The 23072-nt window shown below is 44.0% G+C and overlaps 1 protein-coding gene across 1 annotated transcript in view; it reads left to right on the top strand.

Moving 5' to 3' along the window:
• The window catches only part of gabbr2 (gamma-aminobutyric acid (GABA) B receptor, 2), a 1342876-nt gene that overhangs the window by 722645 nt on the left and 597159 nt on the right, over positions 1-23072 (top strand). The window contains exon 3 of the mRNA XM_068053043.1: positions 10923-11093. Within this exon, the coding sequence (XP_067909144.1) occupies positions 10923-11093 (171 nt within the window). The remainder of the gene's footprint in view (positions 1-10922; positions 11094-23072) is intronic.

Here is a 23072-nt window from a genome sequence, read left to right as displayed (position 1 = left end):
AGAAGCTTCTCCTTTCTCTGCTAGAGAAAGACACAAGCTTAAAACCACAGATGGGGAGGGGCTTGTCACATGACAGTCACTCAGTGATTCAACCATAGCAGCTATTATTTCTCTCTTGCTAAAAGGAACAGGTAGTTGCCTTAAACTTCATGGTCTTGGTTCTTGCTGGGAAATGAGCAGACATTTTGTCTCCCTCCTCACAAGCCTTGCAATTTAGGATACAGTGTTGCAAATTAGGTGACCATCATAAACTGCTAGCAAAGTAAATTTTTAGTTCTTTTTCAAATTTCATTTAAAAAATATAAATTCAGATTTCCAGTGGATTAAAGAAAATTATCATTCAACAAAGCACATTGGCGTGACAGTTAGATTGAAACTATTTCCACTGGTGGAGTTCAGAATAAGTGGGCATAACCATAAAATTAAAGCTAGGCCATTCAGGGATGGTGTGAGGAAACACCTTTTCATACAAAGGGTAGTGGAAATCTGGAATTCTCTCCCCCAAAAAACTGAGGCTAGATCAATTGAAAAGTTCAAAACTAAGATTGATTTTGTTTTTAGGCAAGGCAAGCAGATGGAGTTAAGATACAGATCAGCCATGATCTAATTGGACGGTGAAACAGACTTGAGGGGTCGAATTAAAGACACAATTTCCATTTTTTTTAAAAATGATGGAGCTTACTTATTTGAAGGTATAATTGGGAGATTTTGTTATTTGTCAATATATAGAGGTTTTTCACATTTCTTTTACTATTTTATATTAAAAAATCTGGCAGTCTACTATCACTGTTAGAAATTCTTTCCTTGGATGTTAATTGTAAGCAATGACAGTACCCCTGTGTACGTGCCCCTGTATTTTGTTGCTTTGATTGGCCCAAAGATAAACTAATTCCCGGAGGACAGACTTCTAAAACCACTGTGTTGCCATTATTACAGGACATGGCAGAACAGACTAAATATAGCTGTTTAATGGTGGAAATAGATCACAGTTTACACTGTGGTACACTGGTAATAGAATGGATCAAAATTGGAGGGAGCTGTAATTTCTCAGCCCACTTCAGAGTGCCCAAGAACCCTTAAACAAATCTGAAGATAACAGTTTATTGACTAGCACTCAGACTGAGGGAAGGCACCTTCAATTTTACTTGGTGCACAGAAGTATACATCCTTTTAAACTAATATTTAAATAAAAATGACAGTATTGAACTTATTCTTTTGACAGATAGTGATTGGTTAACTGTACAAAAGCTGAAGAATTGTATCAACTGTTTAATCTTTGTCGCACTGGCTCACTTGTCCTGATTGATTATCAGGTTGTTGCACGAAAAAGGCAACACTAGAGGTTATATTGAAGACTTGATGCTGAGACAAAGTGTGAATTGATGGAGTATGCCCACTTAACATTTTGTACTGTAAGAATCTATATTGATAAAAATCAAATAATAAACAATCTAGCTTTCTGGTGTTATTGGATTGGAGAATGGCTCATTCTCAGAGGCCCAGCATTAAATTGTTCAATGATTCATATCAAAAGTAAAATTGTTCAACAGGAATTATTAGCCACAGTTCTATTCTGAATAAATAATTCAAATTGAGAAAATGACTGTCGTGAATTTTCCTGAGGTTCTCCCACTTGCCCGCCATTTTACCAGGGTTTACACCATTTTTCTTCCAAAGCTACGATGAACCAAAAATTCTTCAATAAAATACTCATATATTGGATAAACATAACCTTAGATTTATACTGGACTAGCTTCTGTTAAAAGTGTTGACTATCGGAAACTTGTCACTAGAGTAAGATGGCTCAATATGGCTGCCACCCTTTGCCAAAACTCAACAGGAGGCAGGATAAGAACACAGTTGGAGACTTGAATTGCAGCCGATGAAAATTCATTGAATTGAGCAACTAACACCTGCGCATGATAAAATGCAAAGTTACTGTAAAAGCAGGAGTGAGAAATTAGGCTCGTTAGTGCCATTTCTTGGGCACTATGAGTGCCCATAGGGTTCCAAAATGGTGAAACGCATGTACAATTCTGAGGTGATGTGCACCTGATGCCATCTTGGTAAAGAGATTTGTGCACATGCACGTAACATCTCCCAGATGTATACAGAGCAGGGAGGTTGTGATGTCAATTAGAGTGCAAAGCTGATTTGACACCAGTGGTGCCATTTTGGACCTCCACACTTCAGCTTACACCCTTCTTAACTTTGCACAGCTGAACATGCATTAAGCAGCATGAAGGACTGCACCCCCCCCCCCCCCCCCCCCTGCACCTCACCCTTCCACCAGCAGTATTTAAAGGGATCATCAACTACTCACAGGTTAGTTGGCTGCTTGATTTCTCCTGGCTGTTTCTACAATTCTACACCTCTTCAGTGCTTTCCATAGTTGTTTCAAGTTTCAAAAGTCTACACAAAGTGGTGTTGAAGTATGTTTTTGCTGATTTCAAGGCGTCTTCGCAGGCCAGTTGCTCCCAGACAGTAGGCCTTCCTCTTGAAATTGAGCATAACTGGGAGAATGAGCAGAGGCCACACAGAGCAGGACAAGCTGCTGAAAGAGGGAGAAGGAGGAAGAGGAAGGGAGGCAGCAACCTAACCACCCCTTTTTACCTGAGCTGCATTTGAAGAACTAATTCAAATGCAATGCCAGTAACAACAACCCAACTCCCCATTCACCAACAGTCTCACATTTCCACCTCCCCTCTGTCTCTGACCTCATTGTCCTCTTCACCACATGCAAAAATAAAAGCCAACACAAAATACACATTCCAAACCAAATTTATTACTTTAATCATGCCATATTACGTATAAACTTACATCACCCTTCTGCACTCCCTTTAGTGCCTGCTTTTGATGTGCCTTTGCCTGTCCTATCCAGTGCTACCGCAGTAGCTGCGCCGTGGCTGGTGGGAGGCTGGCTGACTTTCGGTGGAGGAGATTGTAGATGGCCTTGCAAGCTGCCCTCAAGCAGCTCTGGGCCTAGAAGGACTGGCTTCAGACTGCACCATCTCGGCAGCAGTCTGGGCTGGCTGGCTGCCAGGCAACAGCAAGGGCACTGGCAGTGTAACAAGTGTGGGACAAGAGTGCTGTCATCCTGAGAGAGATTCATACTCCACAGAACTATGCCCACTCTCCAGAGGAGGTGCCTCAGCAATCCTAGTAATCTGCTGGAGGACAGATTGCTGGACTGCAAGCCACTTTGAACAGTGGTATCTGCAGCCATGATGGCAGCAAGCTGCACTTGCATGACATCAGTTTGAGATCTACTGCAACACTCAGATTTGGGTGGCTGCTGCTTATGCTGCAATCGAAGCTGAGACATTGACCATTGGATACTGCATCTTGGTTTGGGCCCACAAGTGCACGAATAGAGTTGGCCACCACACTGGAAAGGATGGACTCCACCTCTGTGCAAAGACCTGTGCCAGATTGGTCCTAGACGCCTTCATGCTCCTTGACATTGAACGCAGACTTTCTTGCAGGCTTCCCAATGCACCAAGCATTTTGTTATGTACACCCATCAGCCTCCTCCTGCAGCCAGGCCCATTGAAATCCTCAACTGAGACCTCTGCAGAAGAACTTGTGTGACCTCACCGTCCTGCGAGCTGGCAATGGCACCATCCTTAACCCCTGCCCTGGCTCCAGGTCAGACAACAAGGACCCTGGCAGAATAGCAGTAGTAGGTGCATGATTGCTGTCGTCCTGAGAGAGGACGGCAGAATCTTGCACCATGACGCCACTCCCACTCCCAAAGGCAGCACCTCAGCAATCATTGTAATCTGTTGGATTTCTGTGAGAGTCTGCATGTCCCTTTGAGCACTGAAATCTGCAGCCATAATGGCAGCAATCTGACCCTGCATGGTAGCAAGCATAGATCTCATGACCTCCGTGAGTTTTACTGCAGCACTGAGACGTTGGGTGGCTTCTGCCTGTACTGCAATGGAAGCTGAGACAGCGACCACTCGACGCTATATCGTAGCTGGGTCTGCTGGTGTTTCATTGGAGTTGGCCACCACTTCCATGGTGCAAAGGATGGACTCCAAATTCTGTGCAATGCCCTGTGCCACATTGGAGCTGGACTGCTCCATGTCCCTTGACAGTGAAAGGAGGCTATCTGGCAGGCCTGCTAACACACCAAGCATCTCGGTGTGCACATCTATCAGCATTCTCCTGCACGCTGCCCCATCGAAGTCTTCATCTGAGTCCTCTGCAACCTCACCCTCTGGACAGCTGTCAGACAAACTGTCCTTTCCACCTGGCCTGGCTGCAGCCCACTCCTGCCCGATGACTCACCACGTGCAGTTCACGACTCTACGCTAGCTTCTAAGATACACACAGCGCTAGTATCTGAGCTGGTGGCTGCGAGTGTCAGATCAAATGACTGTACTTCTTCATCAGAGGTCTCGTGCAGCTCTCTTTCTTCCTCCTGGAGCTGCTGTGTCTGGTCAGGTTGCAGCTCTTGGGTATTTGAAAGCATTATATCAGACGGGGAGGATTGAGGTGAGGAAAGGAGGGGTATGTTGGGAAGCAAAACGTCCATGGTCAATTTATCTGCAGGTTGCACTTCATCGAATACAGCAGGATGACTATGAGGTGGGAGCTGAAATAGGGAATAGGGCAGTAACATAAAGTTATCTCAGCAACAGCAGATGCAACGGGCTGTGTAACACTGCCAGCACTATGATGCAGAGCACCATCTCCTCCACTGGGCTCAAGGGATGAACACATTCCTGTCCCCCACCAGCTCTCTGCTGCTCCCTCCAGTTATGGGCCACCTTGTCCTATGAGAGAGAGGACGAAAAGTCTTGATTATGTTGCAATGTGTTTTGGCGATATGCCTGCCATAGCTGAATAGCTGGCATCATTGAAAGGCATGTGAGGGTGAGGTGGAGCATGTGAACATTAGGCATGAATTCTGAGTCCCAGGGACTGCTGATGGATGTGTGATGCATTGAGCATGTGAGAGGTTTGTAGTGTGATGGGTATGAGATGTCATTTGAAGGTACATTCACTGACCTTGACGCTCTATATGAGGTTTTTAAACTTCTTTCAACACTGCTGCCAGGTCCTCATGCCCAGAATTGACCTCCCTGGCCACCTGCTCACATTCCTTTCAAAGGGTGGTCCTTGAGATCCACCTATTCACCTCCATGAATAAGGCCTCCAGTGCAACATCTGTGAACCACGGAGACCTCTTTCTGCCCTGGTGCTCCAATTCCTTTCCCTCCATTTCCATCAGTGACAGTTAGAACAACCTCCTTTCATTTCAGTTTTAAACTAAATAGTGGGGGCAAGGGATCAAATTTGGGAAGATATGGTAAATTAAGAAGTAGAGACAAGGCAAGAGAGGAAAGTATTAATATGGGAGATGATAAACAGACTATGACAGGAAGGCGCAGAGTGTACAAATCTAAGAGTAAATCAACAGATAAGGCTAGAGGTTACAAAAATAATAAAAGGACAATACTAAAGGCACTATCTGAATGCACGTAGCATTCGAAACAAAATAGATGAACTGAAAGCGCAAATAGAAATAAAGAAGTATGATCTGATAGCCATTGTAGAGACATGGCTGCAGGACAACATAGATTGGGACCGGAATATTGAAGGGCATTTAGGAAGGACAGGAAGCTAGGAAAAGGTGGAGGGATGGCTCTGCTAATTAATGATGGTATTAGCCTAATAGAGAGGGATGACCTAAGTTCAGGAAACCAGGATGTAGAAGCAGTTTGGATAGAGATGAGAAATCATAAAGTCAAGAAGTCACTTGTGGGAGAGGTGTACAGGCCACCTAATATTTTTATCCCGTCCTACAGTGTGGTTAAGGAAGAAATAATGGCATCTCGTCAGAAAGGTACGGCGATAATCAGGGGGATTTAAACCTGAATATAGTCTGGAAAAATCAGATGGGCAGAGGTAGCCTAGATGAGGAGTACATAGAATGTTTTTGGGATAATTTCTTGGAACAATACGTTCTGAAGCCAACCAGAGAGCAGGCTTTATTAGACCGGGTATTGTGCAATGAGATAGGATTAATTAATGACCTCATAGTTAAGGCACCCCCAGGTAGCAGCGATCATAATATGATTGAATTTTACATTCAGTTTGAGGGAGAGAAAAGTGAGTCCAAGATCAATATTTTAAACTTAAGTAAAGGCAATTATGAGGACATGAAAGCAGAGCTAAAATAAACTGGCAAATTAGGTTAAGGGATAGGTCAATAGAGATGCAGTGGCAGACATTTAAGGGGATATTTCAGAATACACAGAATAGATACATTTCAATGAGAAAGAAAAATTCCAAGGGTGGGACCCACCATCCATGGTTAACTAAAGCAGTTAAAGATAGTATTAAACTTAAACAAAAAGCACACAATTGCGCAAAGATGGGTGGCAGGTCAGAAGATTGGACAGAATATAAAAAACAGCAAAGATTCAGTGAAAGATTGATAAGGAAGGTAAAATTAGAGTACAAGAGAAAGCTAGCTAGAAATATAAAGATAGATAGTAAGAGCTTCTATAGATATTTAAAAAAGAAAAGAGTTCACAAAGTGAACGTTGGTCCCATAGAAAGTGAGTCTGGGGAATTAATAATGGATAATAAGGAGATGGAAGATGAATTGAACAGATATTTTGCATTGGTCTTTACTATAGAGGATACAAGTAACATTTCAGAATTAGCTGTAAGTCAGGAAATAGAAGGGAGGGAGGAACTCAAGAAAATTACAATCACCGGCGAAGTGGTACTAAGCAAATTGTTGGAGCTGCGGGCCGACAAATCCCCAGGTCCTGATGGACTTCATCCTAGGGTCTTAAAAGAAGTGGCTAGTGAGATAGTTGATGTGTTAGTTTTAATTTTCCAAAATTCCAAAGATTCGGGGAAGGTTCCATTAGATTGGAAAATAGCGAATGTAACTCCTTTATTCAAAAGTTGGTGGGGGGTGGGGGGAGACAGAAAGCAGGAAACTACAGGCCAGTTAGCTTAACATCTGTCTTCGGGAAAATGTTAGAAGCTATTATTAAAGATGTTATGACCGGGCACTTAGAAAAATCGAAGGTAATCAGGTAGAGTCAACATGGTTTCATGAAAGGGAAATCACATTTAACCAACTTATTGGAGTTCTTTGAGGGAATTACATATGCTGTGGATGAAGATGTAAATTTCCAGAAAGCATTTGATGAGGTGCCACATCAAAGGTTATTGCACAAAATGAAAGCTCATGGTGTCGGGGGTAACAGAGAGTAGGCATAAATGGGTCACTTCCTGGCTGGCAAGATGTAACAAGTGGTGTGCCACAGGGATCGGTGCTGGGTCCTCAACGTTTTACAATTCATATAAATGACTTAGATGAAGGGACTGAAGGTATGGTTGTTAAATTTGCTGATGACACAAAGATAGGTAGGAAAGTAGGTTGTGAAGAGGACATAAGGAGGCTACAAAGGGATATAGATAAGTTCAGCGAGCGGGCAAAAATCTGGCTGATGAAGTATAATGTGGGATAATGCAAAATTGTCCATTTTGGCAGGAAGAATAACAAGCGTATTATATAAATGGTGAGAAATTGCGGAGCTCTGAGATGCAGAGGGATCTGGGTGTCCGAATGCATGAATTGCAAAAGCTTGCAGGTACAGCATGTAATTAGGAAAGCTAATAGAATGTTATCATTTATCGCGAGGGGAATTGAATACAAAAGTAGGGAGGTTATGCTTCAGTTATACAAGGCATTGGTGAGACCGCATCTGGAGTAGTGTGTACAGTATTGGTCTCCTTATTTAAGGAAGGATGTAAATGCGTTGGAAGCAGTTCAGAGAAGATTTACTAGACTGATACCTGGAATGGGCAGGCTGTCTTGCGAGGAAAGATTGGACAGGCTAGGCTTGTATCCGCTGAAGTTTAGAAGATAAGAGGCGACTTGATTGAAACATATAAGATCCTGAGGGGTCTTGACAGCGTGGATGTGGAAAGGATGTTTCCCCTTGTGGGAGAATCTAGAACCAGGGGTCACTGTTGAAAAATAAGGGGTCGCCCATTTAAGACAGATGAGGAGAAATGTTTTCTCTCACAGGATCGTGAGTCTTTGGAATTCTCTTCCTCAAAAGGTGGTGGAAGCAGAGTCTTTGAATATTTTTAAGCCAGAGGTAGATAGATTCTTGATAAGCAAGGGGGTGAAAGGTTATCAGGGGTAGGTGGTAATGTGGAGCAATCAGTTCAGCCATGAACTTATTGAATGGCGGAGCAGTCTCGAGGGGCCGAGTGGCCTACTCCTGCTTCTAATTCGGATGTTTGTATGTTCGTATTCAGTGTGGCTTTCCTTTAAAAGGGACATACTGGCTTTAAGACCTAGAACACATGCTAGCCTCACGTGTTGTTAGCCCCACCCCCCCCCGCCCCCCTCTGCAGATTGTGCGTATAGCAAGCCAGTGGCACGGGTCCTGTTCAGCTGCGCACAGAGATCATAGAAATGAAGAGTCAAACTGAAGTTTATGTGCCATGTGCCTCAACGGGAACGGGCGTGGACAGATTGCAAATAGTTATTCCCGCACCTGAAAACGGTCCTTAACAAAATTTTAGCCCTTAGATCCACACTCCCAAAATAAGTCGGCGGTCTTATATCAATACTAGATATCTGGGTAAACTTGGGTAATCTTCCCTGGAATAAGAAGCAGGCGGAGATGACAAAAATGCACCTTTAATATAAATACAACACATAGCTCTTCACAAATAGGATTAATGAAATGTACTCTGGCTGAGATATTTAATATAATGAAGGGAATTAAGGGAGTGAATAAGGAACAGTAGGGAACTCAAGTAGGGAAATTCAGAACATCATTTTAGAATTAGGCTAACTAGATTAAAAACAAAGCAAAAAAATTAATTCACACATGGAATTTCAAGAAAGCAGGATATGCTGCCCAATCAGGATATAGAAGCAAAATTAATTGAGATATTTGAACGAGATGGATGTTTACTTTAAATGTTTACTTTCTGGGGAAAAGACAGGATTGGGATTAAAAAGCTAAGGTTGCCATGGCTAACAAAATGACAGAGAAGAGTTAGTGGGTGAAACAGCCTACTGCCATTCCTATGTTCTTAATCACACTGACTGCAGTATTTTATCAGATGTGCATCTAAACCAGAAGGAAAATGTCAGAGATTCCAAATCAAAAGCTGTGTCCAGTTTTAAAATGGTTGTCTAATGTTTACAGAATCTAAAATTACATTACTTATTTTGTGTGTTATTCAAATGATTTTGTCTCTGTGACATATATAACAGATTGCATTTTTTTACTACTTACAAAAATATCAGCAATTTAAGTGCTCCATATGTTTTTTGTTACTTATGTAGATATAGAATAAGACTTTTTGGAAAACAATCACTTAAAACTGCATACTATACAGAAAAAAGTCCAGTAATGTTTGTGGACATTTTAAGAAAGTTCTTCACCATAATTAGTCTTTGCTGATTCTTGTTTATAATGATTTAATGAAGCAAAGGAACCTAACTGTTCTATCTCACTGGAATGGGTATAGATGCTGTTTTCTGCTGCAGTCATTATATGATCTAATTTCATACCAATTGTGTAATTTCCCACAAACATTGTATAATAGGTATCACTTTTGTTAATATTTTTATATATGGTTTCATCTACCAATGACGTATCTGATTTTTCCTGAAAAAAATTAGGACTATCCTATTTAGGATTTTTGTACCATCCCTTAAGAGTTCTGTTCCTTTTTTTCAAACAAATCTTATGCAATATTGTTCAATTGTGTGAGATTATCAATCTTTTGTTTATGATTCGACTGAGTTCCATTCCATGAGGGAAGTAATTGCTATAAGGAGAGTTAAAATGGAAAACAAAACATAAACCAATGCAGAAGGAAATAATGCAGGAAAGTTAGAAGGGTAGTATATGCTGCACCAATGGTTCAGCAGGTTCAGTAATGAATAGCTGAGCCATAGAGATCAAGAAGATAGCAGGTTTGATCCCCGGTTTGTGCTGAGTCTATTATCTTAGCTGAACCCCAGTAGGGATGTTTCAATATGTTTTATTACTCGGGTTAGGGAAAGAAAAATAGGTACAGTTTCCTGCTCTTGATCACTACACATCCACTCCTACTTGAAGTGCATGGTGTGTGGACATTAGGTGAAAACACAATTAATTTGGGCCGTGAAATACTCCATGATCAAATAACACTCACTATCTAAGCCGAGATGTAAAGAATGACCATATGGTAACATACTGTTGTTTCTCCTGATCTCCCACTATAACTTTGGTGGAAATCCTGGACCAGTGGTGGAAACAACTGTTTATGCTGTTTCTCCAGGGATTCTGCAGAACTTTCACTGTAGTTTTGATGGGAGATTAGGAGAACTTCTTTGGAAAGTCTAGTCCATTGTGGTTAAAAGAGGTAAGGAAGAGGGGAAAATTGACAGAAAAGAACAAAGCAATTGTAAAGAGTTGTATAGTTCAACGGTTCAGTATATTGAAGCACCAACATGTAATATCATGCAGAAGTGAGGAACAGATTTAATGTCCCATTGTAGTGAGTGGGCTGGATGATTCATATAGCCTTGTTTATTCCCATGAAGTGTGCTCTTTTCCATGAAGGTAAGAAAACTCAAGTCTCCACATCATGGATTTTCCTAAATATCAAAGGTGTAATACTTTCCTCAGTTTGTTTCAATTTACTCACACTTTGTGAGATTGGCCCGTAAACCAAAAGGTCTTGTAATAGTTCAATATTTTCACTGAATTGAAATCATCCCTTTGGATGTTACTGCTCAGTGCTACACACAGATATAATAATGTCAGTTATTTTATGGGAATTAGATCTGAGGTTCCCAATAATAATGTCTATACAATGCAAAGGTAGCTCTTTTTGAATTATTGACAATATCTTAATATTTCTTACAGCTTTCATTTGCTGCAACTACACCGGTCCTAGCTGATAAGAAGAAATATCCCAATTTCTTCCGGACAGTCCCATCAGATAATGCAGTCAATCCTGCAGTTGTCAAGTTCCTCAAACATTTTCATTGGCGTAGGGTAGGAACCTTGACCCAGGATGTGCAGCGATTCTCAGAGGTATGTTTCCTTTACTTATGTATTTAAATACTGTAAGATAAATATACAATAACCTTGGGTGATCTCACCACCTTGTAAAGCTGCTGTCATTTCCCTTTATCATTTCCTATTGAAGTCCCTTATATTAGTTGTTCACCTTGCTGCAGTAGCATTATGTTGTAATTTTTATTGTAGGGAAATATATAGACAAAGATTCATGATACTAATAGATCACAACTCATTAACAGTGATTTATAGGTCTGTAGCAAAACAAAATATGTGCAGATGTGCAACAGTTTCTTCAACAGATGATGATTCCCACAAAAGTGTACATTTCAATGTGTGATAGCCATCCAAGTGGCATTTATTCATGTATGACTGCTACAACCAGGTGAGAAAGCTGTCAAGGGGTCTGTTACTGTCTTCACCTGGTCTATTGTAACAGGGTTTAATTTTAAACACACAGTGTTTTGAGCTCCCCCTTTGTGAATCCTTGTTCACAACTTTCCAATTATAAGGCAAATAAATGAGCACAAACAGGCTTTCTTTGGTTTAAAGAAGAAAGATGAAATTTATTAAACCTTAAACTTAAACTCTAATACAGATCACGCCTACAGATATATGACGCGCCCACGCTAGCATGCACACGTGATACACACATGCAAATAGGGACAGACAAGAGCAGAAGAAAAGATAAGTAGAACTGTTTGAGGCAATATCTTGTTACTATTTCTCGAGCTCGCTGTAGTCCTTGATTGAAGATTTGGTCTTGCGTTTCGTTGGGGCCCAGTATTCCTCGTAAACCTTATTCATGTAGGAGATTCTTCTCTCTCTGAGTTTACGTGTCTTCACAAGATTCAGTTCTGTGGGGAAGAGATGGAGGCAGGCAGACAGGAGAGGAGGTAATTCTTGCTTCAGTTTCAGGAGCTCCATGAACACACGGCTTTGACTGAGTTCAAATGCTTTGTTGGAAGTTCAAATTCTCTGCAAAAGCCATGTGACTAAAACTGGTATGACCACTTCTTCTGTGTATTGGGGAAGCAACGACTGGGTCCCCATTGTTCCAACACTGCTAGTACTATACAAATGTCCTTCCAGTCAGGGTCTTGCTATTTTAAGTTTTAATGTTCATGTGGCGAAATAATGTATGCCTCAGTGTTGGCAGCTGGGAGGTTTGCCTGACAGTGACACTTCACCATGAGTGGCAGCAGACTATCTAACCCTGGAGGAAATCATACAGTTCATACATGCAGACTTCCAATAGAGACAGTTGGACTAAACCAAGAGCACTGTGGTCAATTTTACCAGGCCTAACAGTGCCCTTGTTGATTGAGCTCAAGTAACCAGTTTGTTCTATCCATATTGAATGAGTGTTTAATCAATACTTACTGATGTCTAGCTTTAATTGCAGTTGAACTTGTGAAACTTTGTCTGCTCAGATCATTTTACTCTAATATTTATACATAGTTGTGGCACAACCAAGCTCTACTGTAAATTTTTAGCAGCTATTTCTATTCAATTTACCTTTAATAATGCAAGTTAAGATCACCACTGAGAAACCAGAAGGACACATACAGGGCAAACCACAGGAAATCTGTGATTTGATTACATCTACTTGGCACTGGCAGTGGAACCCAATAAAATCTATTGTTTGTTCTTCTGTGAATTAGCTGAGTTTTATTTGAATAAATCCTCAGCATGTCGTCAACAGTGCAAAATGATTGTCTATGCAGCCAATAACTGCAGGTGTCTACTATTGAACTGAATGAACTCAAATCAGAATAACAAAGTATTTTTGCAAGAGTACGCAGAATGAGGAGGAACTTGAGCAGAAACGACTTAATTACTGAGTGAGTGTAGTTTAAAACATCTCAATTGGTAGAACCTGCTTATAGTATAAACCTGAGTTATTATCTTCCAGCATTTAGAAAATAAGCAATGGAACCAATACAAGCCAGTGTCTACTGCCTTAAAACACAATTTCTAACTATCAACTGAACCTCTTCAAGACTTATTTTCTAAGCCTTCATTCCAGTTCAATTATAGGAATCAATCAGACTTTAGATTATGACCTGTTGACGTGGTGCATAATTAGTTTCATGTGAAGATCCTGACTTAACTGTGCATATCAAAGACTAGTGACCCTGGGACCATTTATTGGAGCTCGCTACTTTTGCAAATTGCCATCATTCTTAATTGACTGTGTCAAGATATAACTACAAAAGTCAAAGTTGTAAAAAAACTATATGGATGGAAGAGTCATGTTGACTTGTCAGCAGTATACGGTGAGCAGAATCCACTCAGCTGGGATACAATATTACCATATTTATTGTTAAACTTACCCCTCTCACCTCTCTTTCAAAACCATCGTTCTCTACTGCCCTCCCAAGTATGACATAAATTTTCTCACCGAGATACATTCACTGCTTTCCTCCTTTATCCTCTGCACCAATTGACTTCTCATCCTCAGTGATTTCAATCGCCATCTCAATTCATCATGCTCTCTCTCCTCTGAGTTTACTTCCCTCTTATCCTCCATAAATCTCCCTCCATATAAACTCCCCAACCCATATTCACGGCCACCACCTTGACCTTGCCATCCCACATGGTCTTGCTAGTCCCATAGAGGCCATCTCTGATAGCTTCCTTGTATCACTCACTACCCACATCCCCCTTCCTGCCCCAACCCTACCTCCTTCTGTATCTGTCCCTGGAAAAAACTATCACCCAATTCACTTTCAAAATCCCAACTCACTAGCTTTTGGCCCTCTGTTTGCCACAACATTTCTGCAGCTACTGATTTGCTCAACTGCACCCTCACCTCCACCTTTGATGCTCTAGCCCGAATAAAACTATTACTCACACTCATCCTGGCTGTTTCCCTGGTATGGCCCTCATCTCCGCTCCCTTAAGTCCAATTGTTGCAGACTTGAAAGGATATGGCAGACAACTTGTTTAGCTATCCACCACCAGATCTGGCTGGACCACTGAAACACTATCGGATCCTGCCCTCATCTGCTAACACTGCTCACTACTCCAGGATCATCCTGGAATGCAAAGATAACCCCCAACTTCTTTTCTCTACTGCAAACAGTCTTCTTAAACCCCTCTCCCTGTTCCATCCACCCTCACCTCCAAAAATAAGTGCAAGGAGCTCATGGACTTCTTTGTTACTAAGATCGAGATCATCCAATCAGCTGCCTCGGCTACATCCCTCCCTTCCACAAACCCACCTGGACAAACTTCCTCTAATGCTCTTCCCTGCCCTAGCCCTGAACTCGCATCTTTCTCCACTTTTTCTCCTATATCCCCTCATGCCCTCTCTGAGATCACCTTGTCCCATGAAACCCACCTTCTGTTTCCATGACCCTATTTCCACTAAATTGCTGATCACCCCACAACCCCTCCTAGTGCCCATGTTAGCCGATATTGTTAAAAGTTCTCTCTCTTCAGCTGTTGTCCCTTTCTCCTTTAAATCGCTGCCATCACCCCTCTACTCAAAAAAAAAACCTCGACCCCACCATCCTTGCAAATGACCGTCCCATCTCCAACCTCCCTTTCCTCTCCAGAATCCTTGAATGGGTTGTCACCTCCTAAATCCATGCCCATCTTTCCCAGATCTCCATGTTTGAATCCCTCCAATCAGGTTTCCACCCCTGCCACAGTAAAGAAACAGCTCTTAAAGTCACAAATGACATCCTATGTGACTGTGACCAAAGGTAAACTTTCCCTCCTCGTCCTTCTCGACCTGTCTGCAGCCTTTGACATGGTTGACCACACCCATCCTCCTCTAATGGCTCTCTACTGGTGTCCAGCTGGGTGGGACTGCTCTCACCTGCTTTCATTCTTATCTATCTAATTGTAGCCAGAGAATCACTTGCAATGGCTTCTCTTCCTGCTCCCACACTGCTGCCTCTGATGTCCTCCAAGGATCTATCCTTGGCCCCCTCCTATTTCTCATCTACATGCTGCCCTTCAGCAACAGTGTTAGTTTTCACATGTATGCTGATGACACCCAGCTCTACCTCATCACCACTTCTCTCAACTCCTCCACTGTTGCTAAAGTATGAGACTGCTCATCCAACATCCAATACTAGATGAGCAGAAATTTCCTCCAAGTTAATATTGAGAAGACTGGAGCCATTGCTCACTCCAAACTCGGTTCTCTAGCTACCCATTCCATCCCTCTCCCTGGCAACACTCTGAGATTAAACAGTCTGTTCGCAACCTTGGTGTCAAATTTGACCCTGAGATGATCTTCCGTCATCATATTCGTGCCATCCCTAAGGCCACCTATTTCCACGTTGGTAACATCACCTGACTTCGCCCCTATCTCAGATCATCTGCTGCTGAAACCCTCATTCATGTCTTTGCTACCTCTAGACTTGATTATTCCAGTGCACTTATGGCTGGTCTCCCACATTCTACTGTCCGTAACCTTGAGGTCATCCAAAACTCTGCTGCTGTGTCTTAACCTGCACCAAGTCCCAATCCCCTATCACCCTTGTGCTTGCTGATCTGCATTGGCTCCCGGTCAAGCACATCTTGATTTTAAAATACTCGCCTGTGTTTTCAAATCCCTCCATGGCCTCACCCCTTCCTATCTCTGTAAGCTCCTCTGCCCCCACAACCCTCCGAGATATCTGTGGTCCTCTAATTTCGGCCTCTTGAGCATCCCTGATTTTAATTGCTCCACCATTGGTGGCCGTGCCTTCAGTTACCTAGGCCTAAGTTCCGGAATACCCTCCCTGCACCTCTCTGCTTCTCACCCTTGCTTTCCTTTTTTAAGACACTCCTTAAGACCTACCTCTTCAACCAATCTTTTGGACATCTGACATAATATCTTCTTATGTGGCTCAGTGTCATATTTTGTTTTGTTAATGCTCCTGTGAAGCACCTTGGGACATTTTATTATGTTAATGTGCCTTTCATATTGTCATGGAATGAGGTGATGATACTTAGTAGCTTTGGTGGACATCCGATCTTTTCTAGTAGTCTGAAGAGACCACGTCTGCTGACGAGGTCAAAGGCTTTGGTGAGATCAATGAAAGCAATGTAGAGGGGCATCTGCTGTTCACGGCATTTCTCCTGTATCTGACGAAGGGAGAACAGCATGTCAATAGTCGATCTCTCTGCACGAAAGCCACACTGTGCCTCAGGGTAGACGCGCTCGGCCAGCTTCTGGAGCCTGTTCAGAGCGACTCGAGCAAAGACTTTCCCCACTATGCTGAGCAGGGAGATTCCACGGTAGTTGTTGCAGTCACCGCGGTCACCTTTGTTTTTATAGAGGGTGATGATGTTGGCATCGCGCATGTCCTGGGGTACTGCTCCCTCGTCCCAGCACAGGCATAGCAGTTCATGTAGTGCTGAGAGTATAGCAGGCTTGGCACTCTTGATTATTTCAGGGGTAATGCTGTCCTTCCCAGGGGCTTTTCCGCTGGCTAGGGAATCAATGGCATCACTGAGTTCCGATTTGGTTGGCTGTATGTCCAGCTCATCCATGACTGGTAGAGGCTGGGCTGCATTGAGGGCAGTCTCAGTGACAGCATTCTCCCTGGAGTACAGTTCTAGGTAGTGCTCAACCCAGCGGTCCATCTGTTTGCGTTGGTCAGTGATTATGTCCCCCGATTTAGATTTGAGGGGGGTGATCTTCTTGATGGTTGGCCCAAGAGCTCTCTTCATGCCATCATACATTCCTCTGATGTTTCCGGTGTCTGAGGCCAGCTGAATATGACTGCATAGGTGTTGCCAGTAGTCGTTTGCGCAACGCCTAGCTGTTCTTTGTGCAGTACTTCTGGCTGCTTTAAGTGCTGCGGATGTTAAATCGCTGGGGGCTTTCTTGTAGTTCAAAAGTGCAATGCGCTTAGCGGCTATGACAGGTTCCAGCTCTTCATTATGAGATTGAAACCAGTCTGCATTTCTCTTCGCACTTTTGCCGTAGGTGGTCAAAGCTGACTCATAGATGGCGTCTCTGATGTGGGCCCACTTGGTCTCAGCATCCCCTGTGGGAGTGTTTTGAAGGGCTGTTACAAGTGAATTTAGAAATTTTTGTAACAGCTGTGGGTGAGAAATTCTGCTCGTGTTGATGCGCGGGTGGCCCTTCTGCTTGGAATGATGCAACTTCTTTGGTCTGAGTCTAACCTTGCTGCACACCAGGGAGTGGTCGGTGTCGCAGTCCGCACTGTGGAAGCTGCGTGTGATTTGAACACTGTTTAAGGCGGCTCGCCTTGTGACAATGAGGTCTAGCTGGTGCCAACGACGTGATCTTGGGTGTCTCCATGAAACCTGGTGACAGGGTTTAGTGTGAAAGAACGAGTTGGTGATGCAGAGGTTATGATAGGTACACAACTCAAGCAGTCTCTGCCCGTTCTCATTCATCCTTCCAACGCCATAGCGCCCAAGGCAGGAGGGCCATGAGTCATGGTCGGCCCCAACCCTGGCATTAAAGTCCCCCAGCAGGAATAGGTGTTCGGTGTTGGGGATGCTGCTAATGATGTTATGGAGTTGTTCATAGAACTGGTCTTTAGCTTCAGGTGCGGAACAGAGTGTTGGAGCATAGATGCTGAGTAGGTGTACTGGACCAGAGGTGGTGAGCAGTCGGATGGACAGTATGCGTTCCGAGCCATTTGAGGGAGGCTCTATCATGCTGAGCAAGGAGTTTCTGATGGCGAAGCCCACTCCATGCTGTCTTGGTTCTTCAGGATCCCTGCCCTGCCAGAAGAAGGTGTAGTCTTGCTCTGCTAGAGAGCCACTCGCGGGGAGGCGAGTCTCCTGAAGTGCTGCAATGTCCACATTGAGTCTACTGAGCTCGTTGTTAATGATGGCGGTCTTCCGAGAATCGTTGATTTGTGTAAGGTCTTCCGACAGGCCAGGACACATAGTTCTGACGTTCCAGCATCAGAGCCCTTTCCTATCCTGAGTGGTGTGAAACAGGGCTGTGTTCTCGCACCCACACTTTTTGGGATTTTCTTCTCCCTGCTGCTTTCACATGCGTTCAAATCCTCTGAAGAAGGAACTTTCCTCCACACAAGATCAGGGGGCAGGTTGTTCAACCTTGCCCGTCTAAGAGCGAAGTCCAAAGTACGGAAAGTCCTCATCAGAGAACTCCTCTTTGCTGACGATGCTGCTTTAACATCTCACACTGAAGAATGCCTGCAGAGTCTCATCGACAGGTTTGCGTCTGCCTGCAATGAATTTGGCCTAACCATCAGCCTCAAGAAAACGAACATCATGGGGCAGGATGTCAGAAATGCTCCATCCATCAATATTGGCGACCACGCTCTGGAAGTGGTTCAAGAGTTCACCTACCTAGGCTCAACTATCACCAGTAACCTGTCTCTAGATGCAGAAATCAACAAGCGCATGGGTAAGGCTTCCACTGCTATGTTCAGACTGGCCAAGAGAGTGTGGGAAAATGGCGCACTGACACGGAACACAAAAGTCCGAGTGTATCAGGCCTGTGTCCTCAGTACCTTGCTCTACGGCAGCGAGGCCTGGACAACGTATGCCAGCCAAGAGCGACGTCTCAATTCATTCCATCTTCGCTGCCTTCGGAGAATACTTGGCATCAGGTGGCAGGACTATATCTCCAACACAGAAGTCCTTGAAGCGGCCAACATCCCCAGCTTATACACACTACTGAGTCAGCGGCGCTTGAGATGGCTTGGCCATGTGAGCCGCATGGAAGATGGCAGGATCCCCAAAGACACATTGTACAGCGAGCTCGCCACTGGTATCAGACCCACCGGCCGTCCATGTCTCCGTTATAAAGACGTCTGCAAACGCGACATGAAATCGTGTGACATTGATCACAAGTCGTGGGAGTCAGTTGCCAGCATTCGCCAGAGCTGGCGGGCAGCCATAAAGACAGGGCTAAATTGTGGCGAGTCGAAGAGACTTAGTAGTTGGCAGGAAAAAAGACAGAGGCGCAAGGGGAGAGCCAACTGTGCAACAGCCCCAACAAACAAATTTCTCTGCAGCACCTGTGGAAGAGCCTGTTACTCCAGAATTGGCCTTTATAGCCACTCCAGGCGCTGCTTCACAAACCACTGACCACCTCCAGGCGCGTATCCATTGTCTCTCGAGATAAGGAGGCCCAAAAGAATGGTGCTATATAAATATAAGTTATTGTTGTTATAGAGACAAACCACAAGAACCTAAATGGTGCTCACTATTTGAGTTGCTATATGTATCCCAAGTGTGTACTTTGTTAACGCTAACCAGAGGGGTACGGTCATGGAAGGTTACTGATTGGACAGGAATGATGTAAAGTATGTGCTCAATTTCAGGGATCACCTAAGTTGCGGATAATGCACAGAGGAATCTAAGAATGTGTGCTGGTATGGCCACAACACCAGACACCAGGGGGTAGAGTTTCAATTTTGGAGGTAGTGGGAAACTGTCGGTAGCTGATCAGCCACTTGTTATACATGCTGCCTGATTTTGCTGAGTGCTCCTCCAAGCCCCTCAAGGAACCACTGGGCATCCCCTGCCCGATTTCTACCACCGACTATGATTCCCCTCCACTTGCCTTCTGAAGTACATTTCTTGTGCCATACATTGTTCACCCAGGTTCTCCACAGCGACCTCCAAGCTGCCTGATTTTAACTGCCTGACAGCCATTTGCCACCGACTTCCTGCCCAATATTTATCCCTCAACCGATAACATCAAATCACGTTACCTGGTCATATATCTCATTGCCTTGCTGTGTACAAATTGGCTGCCACGTTTACATACATTTCAACATTGACTACACTTCAAAAATACTCCACTGGCTATAAAGTACTTTGAGATATCCTGAGAACATGACATGCTAAGGTCTGAAAAGGACATCACACTTAAAGACAATCACACAACACCCCTAACTGCCTTGTAATCACTCATGTCACATTCTCACTTACACTTACCTTCCGGGAGAAGAGCGGAGAGGAATGGAGCAGACCTGTGGGGAGAACGCTGAGAGCTGAGCCTATAAATCCAACCCGAGGATCGAGGCCCAGTCACTTACCTTCCGGGAGAGGAGAGCAGTCAGACGTCTTCCAGCGCGCCGGAGTTTTGAAAAAAAAAAGCCAACAGTGACGTCAGAGGAGAGCTGCAAGGTGATTGGTTGGTGAGTCACTGCTGTTAGTGCATTTAAATATCTTTAAAAAAAAATAAGGGGAAAGTTTTTTTTGTTGAAAAAAAACCTCTGGTGATAAGGTGAGTACTATTAAAGTGTTTTACTTTTAAGGACTTTAGATTGGAGTGGGTAGAACAAGGCCCCTAGTGTAATTAGTATTTTTTAATTAAGGGAGTAACTAATTAACCTAAGGGTCAGTCATGGTAGGAGAGCTCAGCACCGTGATATGCTCCTCCTGCGCTATGTGGGAAATCAGGGACGCTTCCAGTGTCATGAGATTTCCCTGGCAGATGAGATAAAGGAGAATCCTAAAAGATTCTATAAGTATATTAAGAGTAAAAGGGTAGCTAGGGAGAGAGTAGGTCCTCTTAAGGATCAGTGTGGCAATCTATGTGTGGAGCCACGGGAAATGGGTGAGGTCTTAAATGAATATTTCTCGTCCGTATTTACCGTGGAGAAGGTCATAGAAGCTTTTTTTTTTATTTCCAAAATATACTTTATTCATAAAAATCTATAAAAAATACATTACCAAACAGTTTCAAACAGCACCAAGTCAAAAATTACAAACAGTGCAAAGGAGGTCCGTTTCCTCCAATACAATCATGAGTTGCCTCATAACCCTTCCATTTCATTTGTCATGCCAGATACATTTTTACATTTTACAGAAGACAAAATTTTCCCTATACAGTTCGAGGGGTTTCCCATGGATCCAGCCCCTCAGTTCAGCTTGGTGGGGGGACCTTACACAGTGGTCTTTCCCCATTGAGCCTTTGCTGCGGCTGCCCCAAGCTTTAGTGCGTCCCTCAGCACGTAGTCCTGGACCTAGGAATGTGCCAGTCTGCAACATTCGGTCGTGGACAACTCTTTGTGCTGGAAGACCAGCAAGTTTCGAGCAGACCAAAGGGCGTCTTTCACTGAATTGATAGTCCTCCAGCAGCAGTTGATGTTTGTCTCAGTGTGCGTCCCTGGGAACAGCCCGTAGAGCACAGACTCCTGTGTTACAGAGCTGCTTGGGATGAACCTCAACAAAAACCACTGCATCTCTTTCCACACCTGCTTTGCAAAGACACATTCCAGAAGGAGGTGGGCAACTGTCTCTTCCCCACCACAGCCACCACGGGGGCATTGTGCGGAGGGGGTGAGACTCCGGGCGTGCAGGAAGGATCTGACGGGTAGGGCTCTTCTCACCACCAGCCAAGCTACGTCTTGGTGCTTGTTTGAAAGTTCTGGTGATGAGGCATTCCGCCAAATGACTTTGGCGGTCTGCTCGGGGAACCATCCGACAGGATCCACCGTCTCCTTTTCCTGTAGGGCCTTGAGGACATTCCGTGCAGACCACTGCCTGATGGATCGGTGGTCAAAGGTGTTTTCCCTCAGAAACTGCTCCACGAAGGATAGGTGGTACGGCACGGTCCAACTGGATGGAGCATTCCGCGGCAATGTGACGAGGCCCATCCTTCGCAACACCGGGTCATGGAAGCTAGTGAGTTCAAGGGAGGGAACACCGATATCCTGGAGCATATCAACATTACAAAGGAGGAGGTGTTGGAGGTTTTGAATCACATTAAGGTGGATCTATCACCAGGGCCTGACCAGGTATATCCTAGGATGCAATGGGAAGCAAGGGAGGAGATTGCTGGGCCCCTGGCAGAGATTTTTGTATCATTGTTATCCACAGGTGATGTACCAGAAGACTGGAGGATAGCTAATGTTGTGCCTTTATTTAAGAAGGGCAGCAGGGATAAACCAGGGAACTACAGGCCGGTGAGCCTTACATCAGTGGTGGGAAAGTTATTAGAAGGGATTCTGAGTGACAGGATTTATATGTATTTGGAACGGCATGGGCTGATTAGGCATAGTCAGCATGGCTTTGTGCGTGGGAAATCAAGTCTCACGAATTTGATTGAGTTTTTCAAGGAGGTGACCAAAAGGATTGACGAGGGCAGGGCAATGGACGTTGTCTACATGGACTTTAGCAAGGCCTTTGACAAGGTCCCACATGGTAGGCTGGTCCAGAAGGTTCGAACACATGGGATCCAGGGTGATCTAGCAAATTGGATACAAAATTGGCTCGGTGATAGGAAGCAGAGGGTGATTGTTTTTCTGATTGGAGGCCGGTGTGCCTCAGGGATCGGTGTTGGGCCCTCTGTTGTTTGTCATATATATTAATGACTTGGATGTGAATGTAAGGGGCATGATTAGTAAGTTTGCAGATGACACCAAAATTGGTGGTATTGTGGACAGTAAAGAAGGTTCTCTAAGGTTACAACAGGATATAGATAAACTGGGAAAGTGGACAAGGGATTGGCAAATGGAATTTAATGCAGACAAGTGTGAAGTATTGCATTTTGGGAAGTTAAACCAGGGCAAGACATATACAGTGAATAGCAGAGCCCTGGGGAGTGTTGTTGAGCAGAGAGACCTTGGGGTGCAAGTACATAGTTCCCTGAAAGTGGCAACACAGGTAGACAGGGTGGTGAAGAAGGCATATGGCATGCTTGCCTTCATAGGCCGAGGCATTGAGTACAAGAGTTGGGACGTCGTGTTACAGTTGTACATAACATTGGTTCGGCCGCATTTGGAGTACTGTGTGCAGCTCTGGTCACCGCACTACAGGAAAGATGTGATTAAGCTAGAGAGGGTGTAGAAAAGATTCACAAGGATGTTGCCTGGTTTGGAGGGCTTGAGTTATAAAGAGAGATTGGATAGGCTGGGTCTGTTTTCCCTGGAGCGAAGGAGGCTGAGAGGGGACATGATAGAGGTATATAAAATTATGAGGGGCATAGATAGGGTAGATAGCCAGAGTCTGTTTCCCATGGTAGGGGTGACTAAAACTAGAGGGCATAGATTTAAGGTGAGAGGGAGGAGGTTTAAAGGGGAT

This window comes from Heterodontus francisci, chromosome 2 (assembly GCF_036365525.1).
Source record: "Heterodontus francisci isolate sHetFra1 chromosome 2, sHetFra1.hap1, whole genome shotgun sequence".
Classification (NCBI taxonomy): Eukaryota; Metazoa; Chordata; class Chondrichthyes; order Heterodontiformes; family Heterodontidae; genus Heterodontus; species Heterodontus francisci.
Note: the sequence above shows the minus strand (reverse complement) of the source record. Positions and strands in the feature narration are given on the sequence as shown.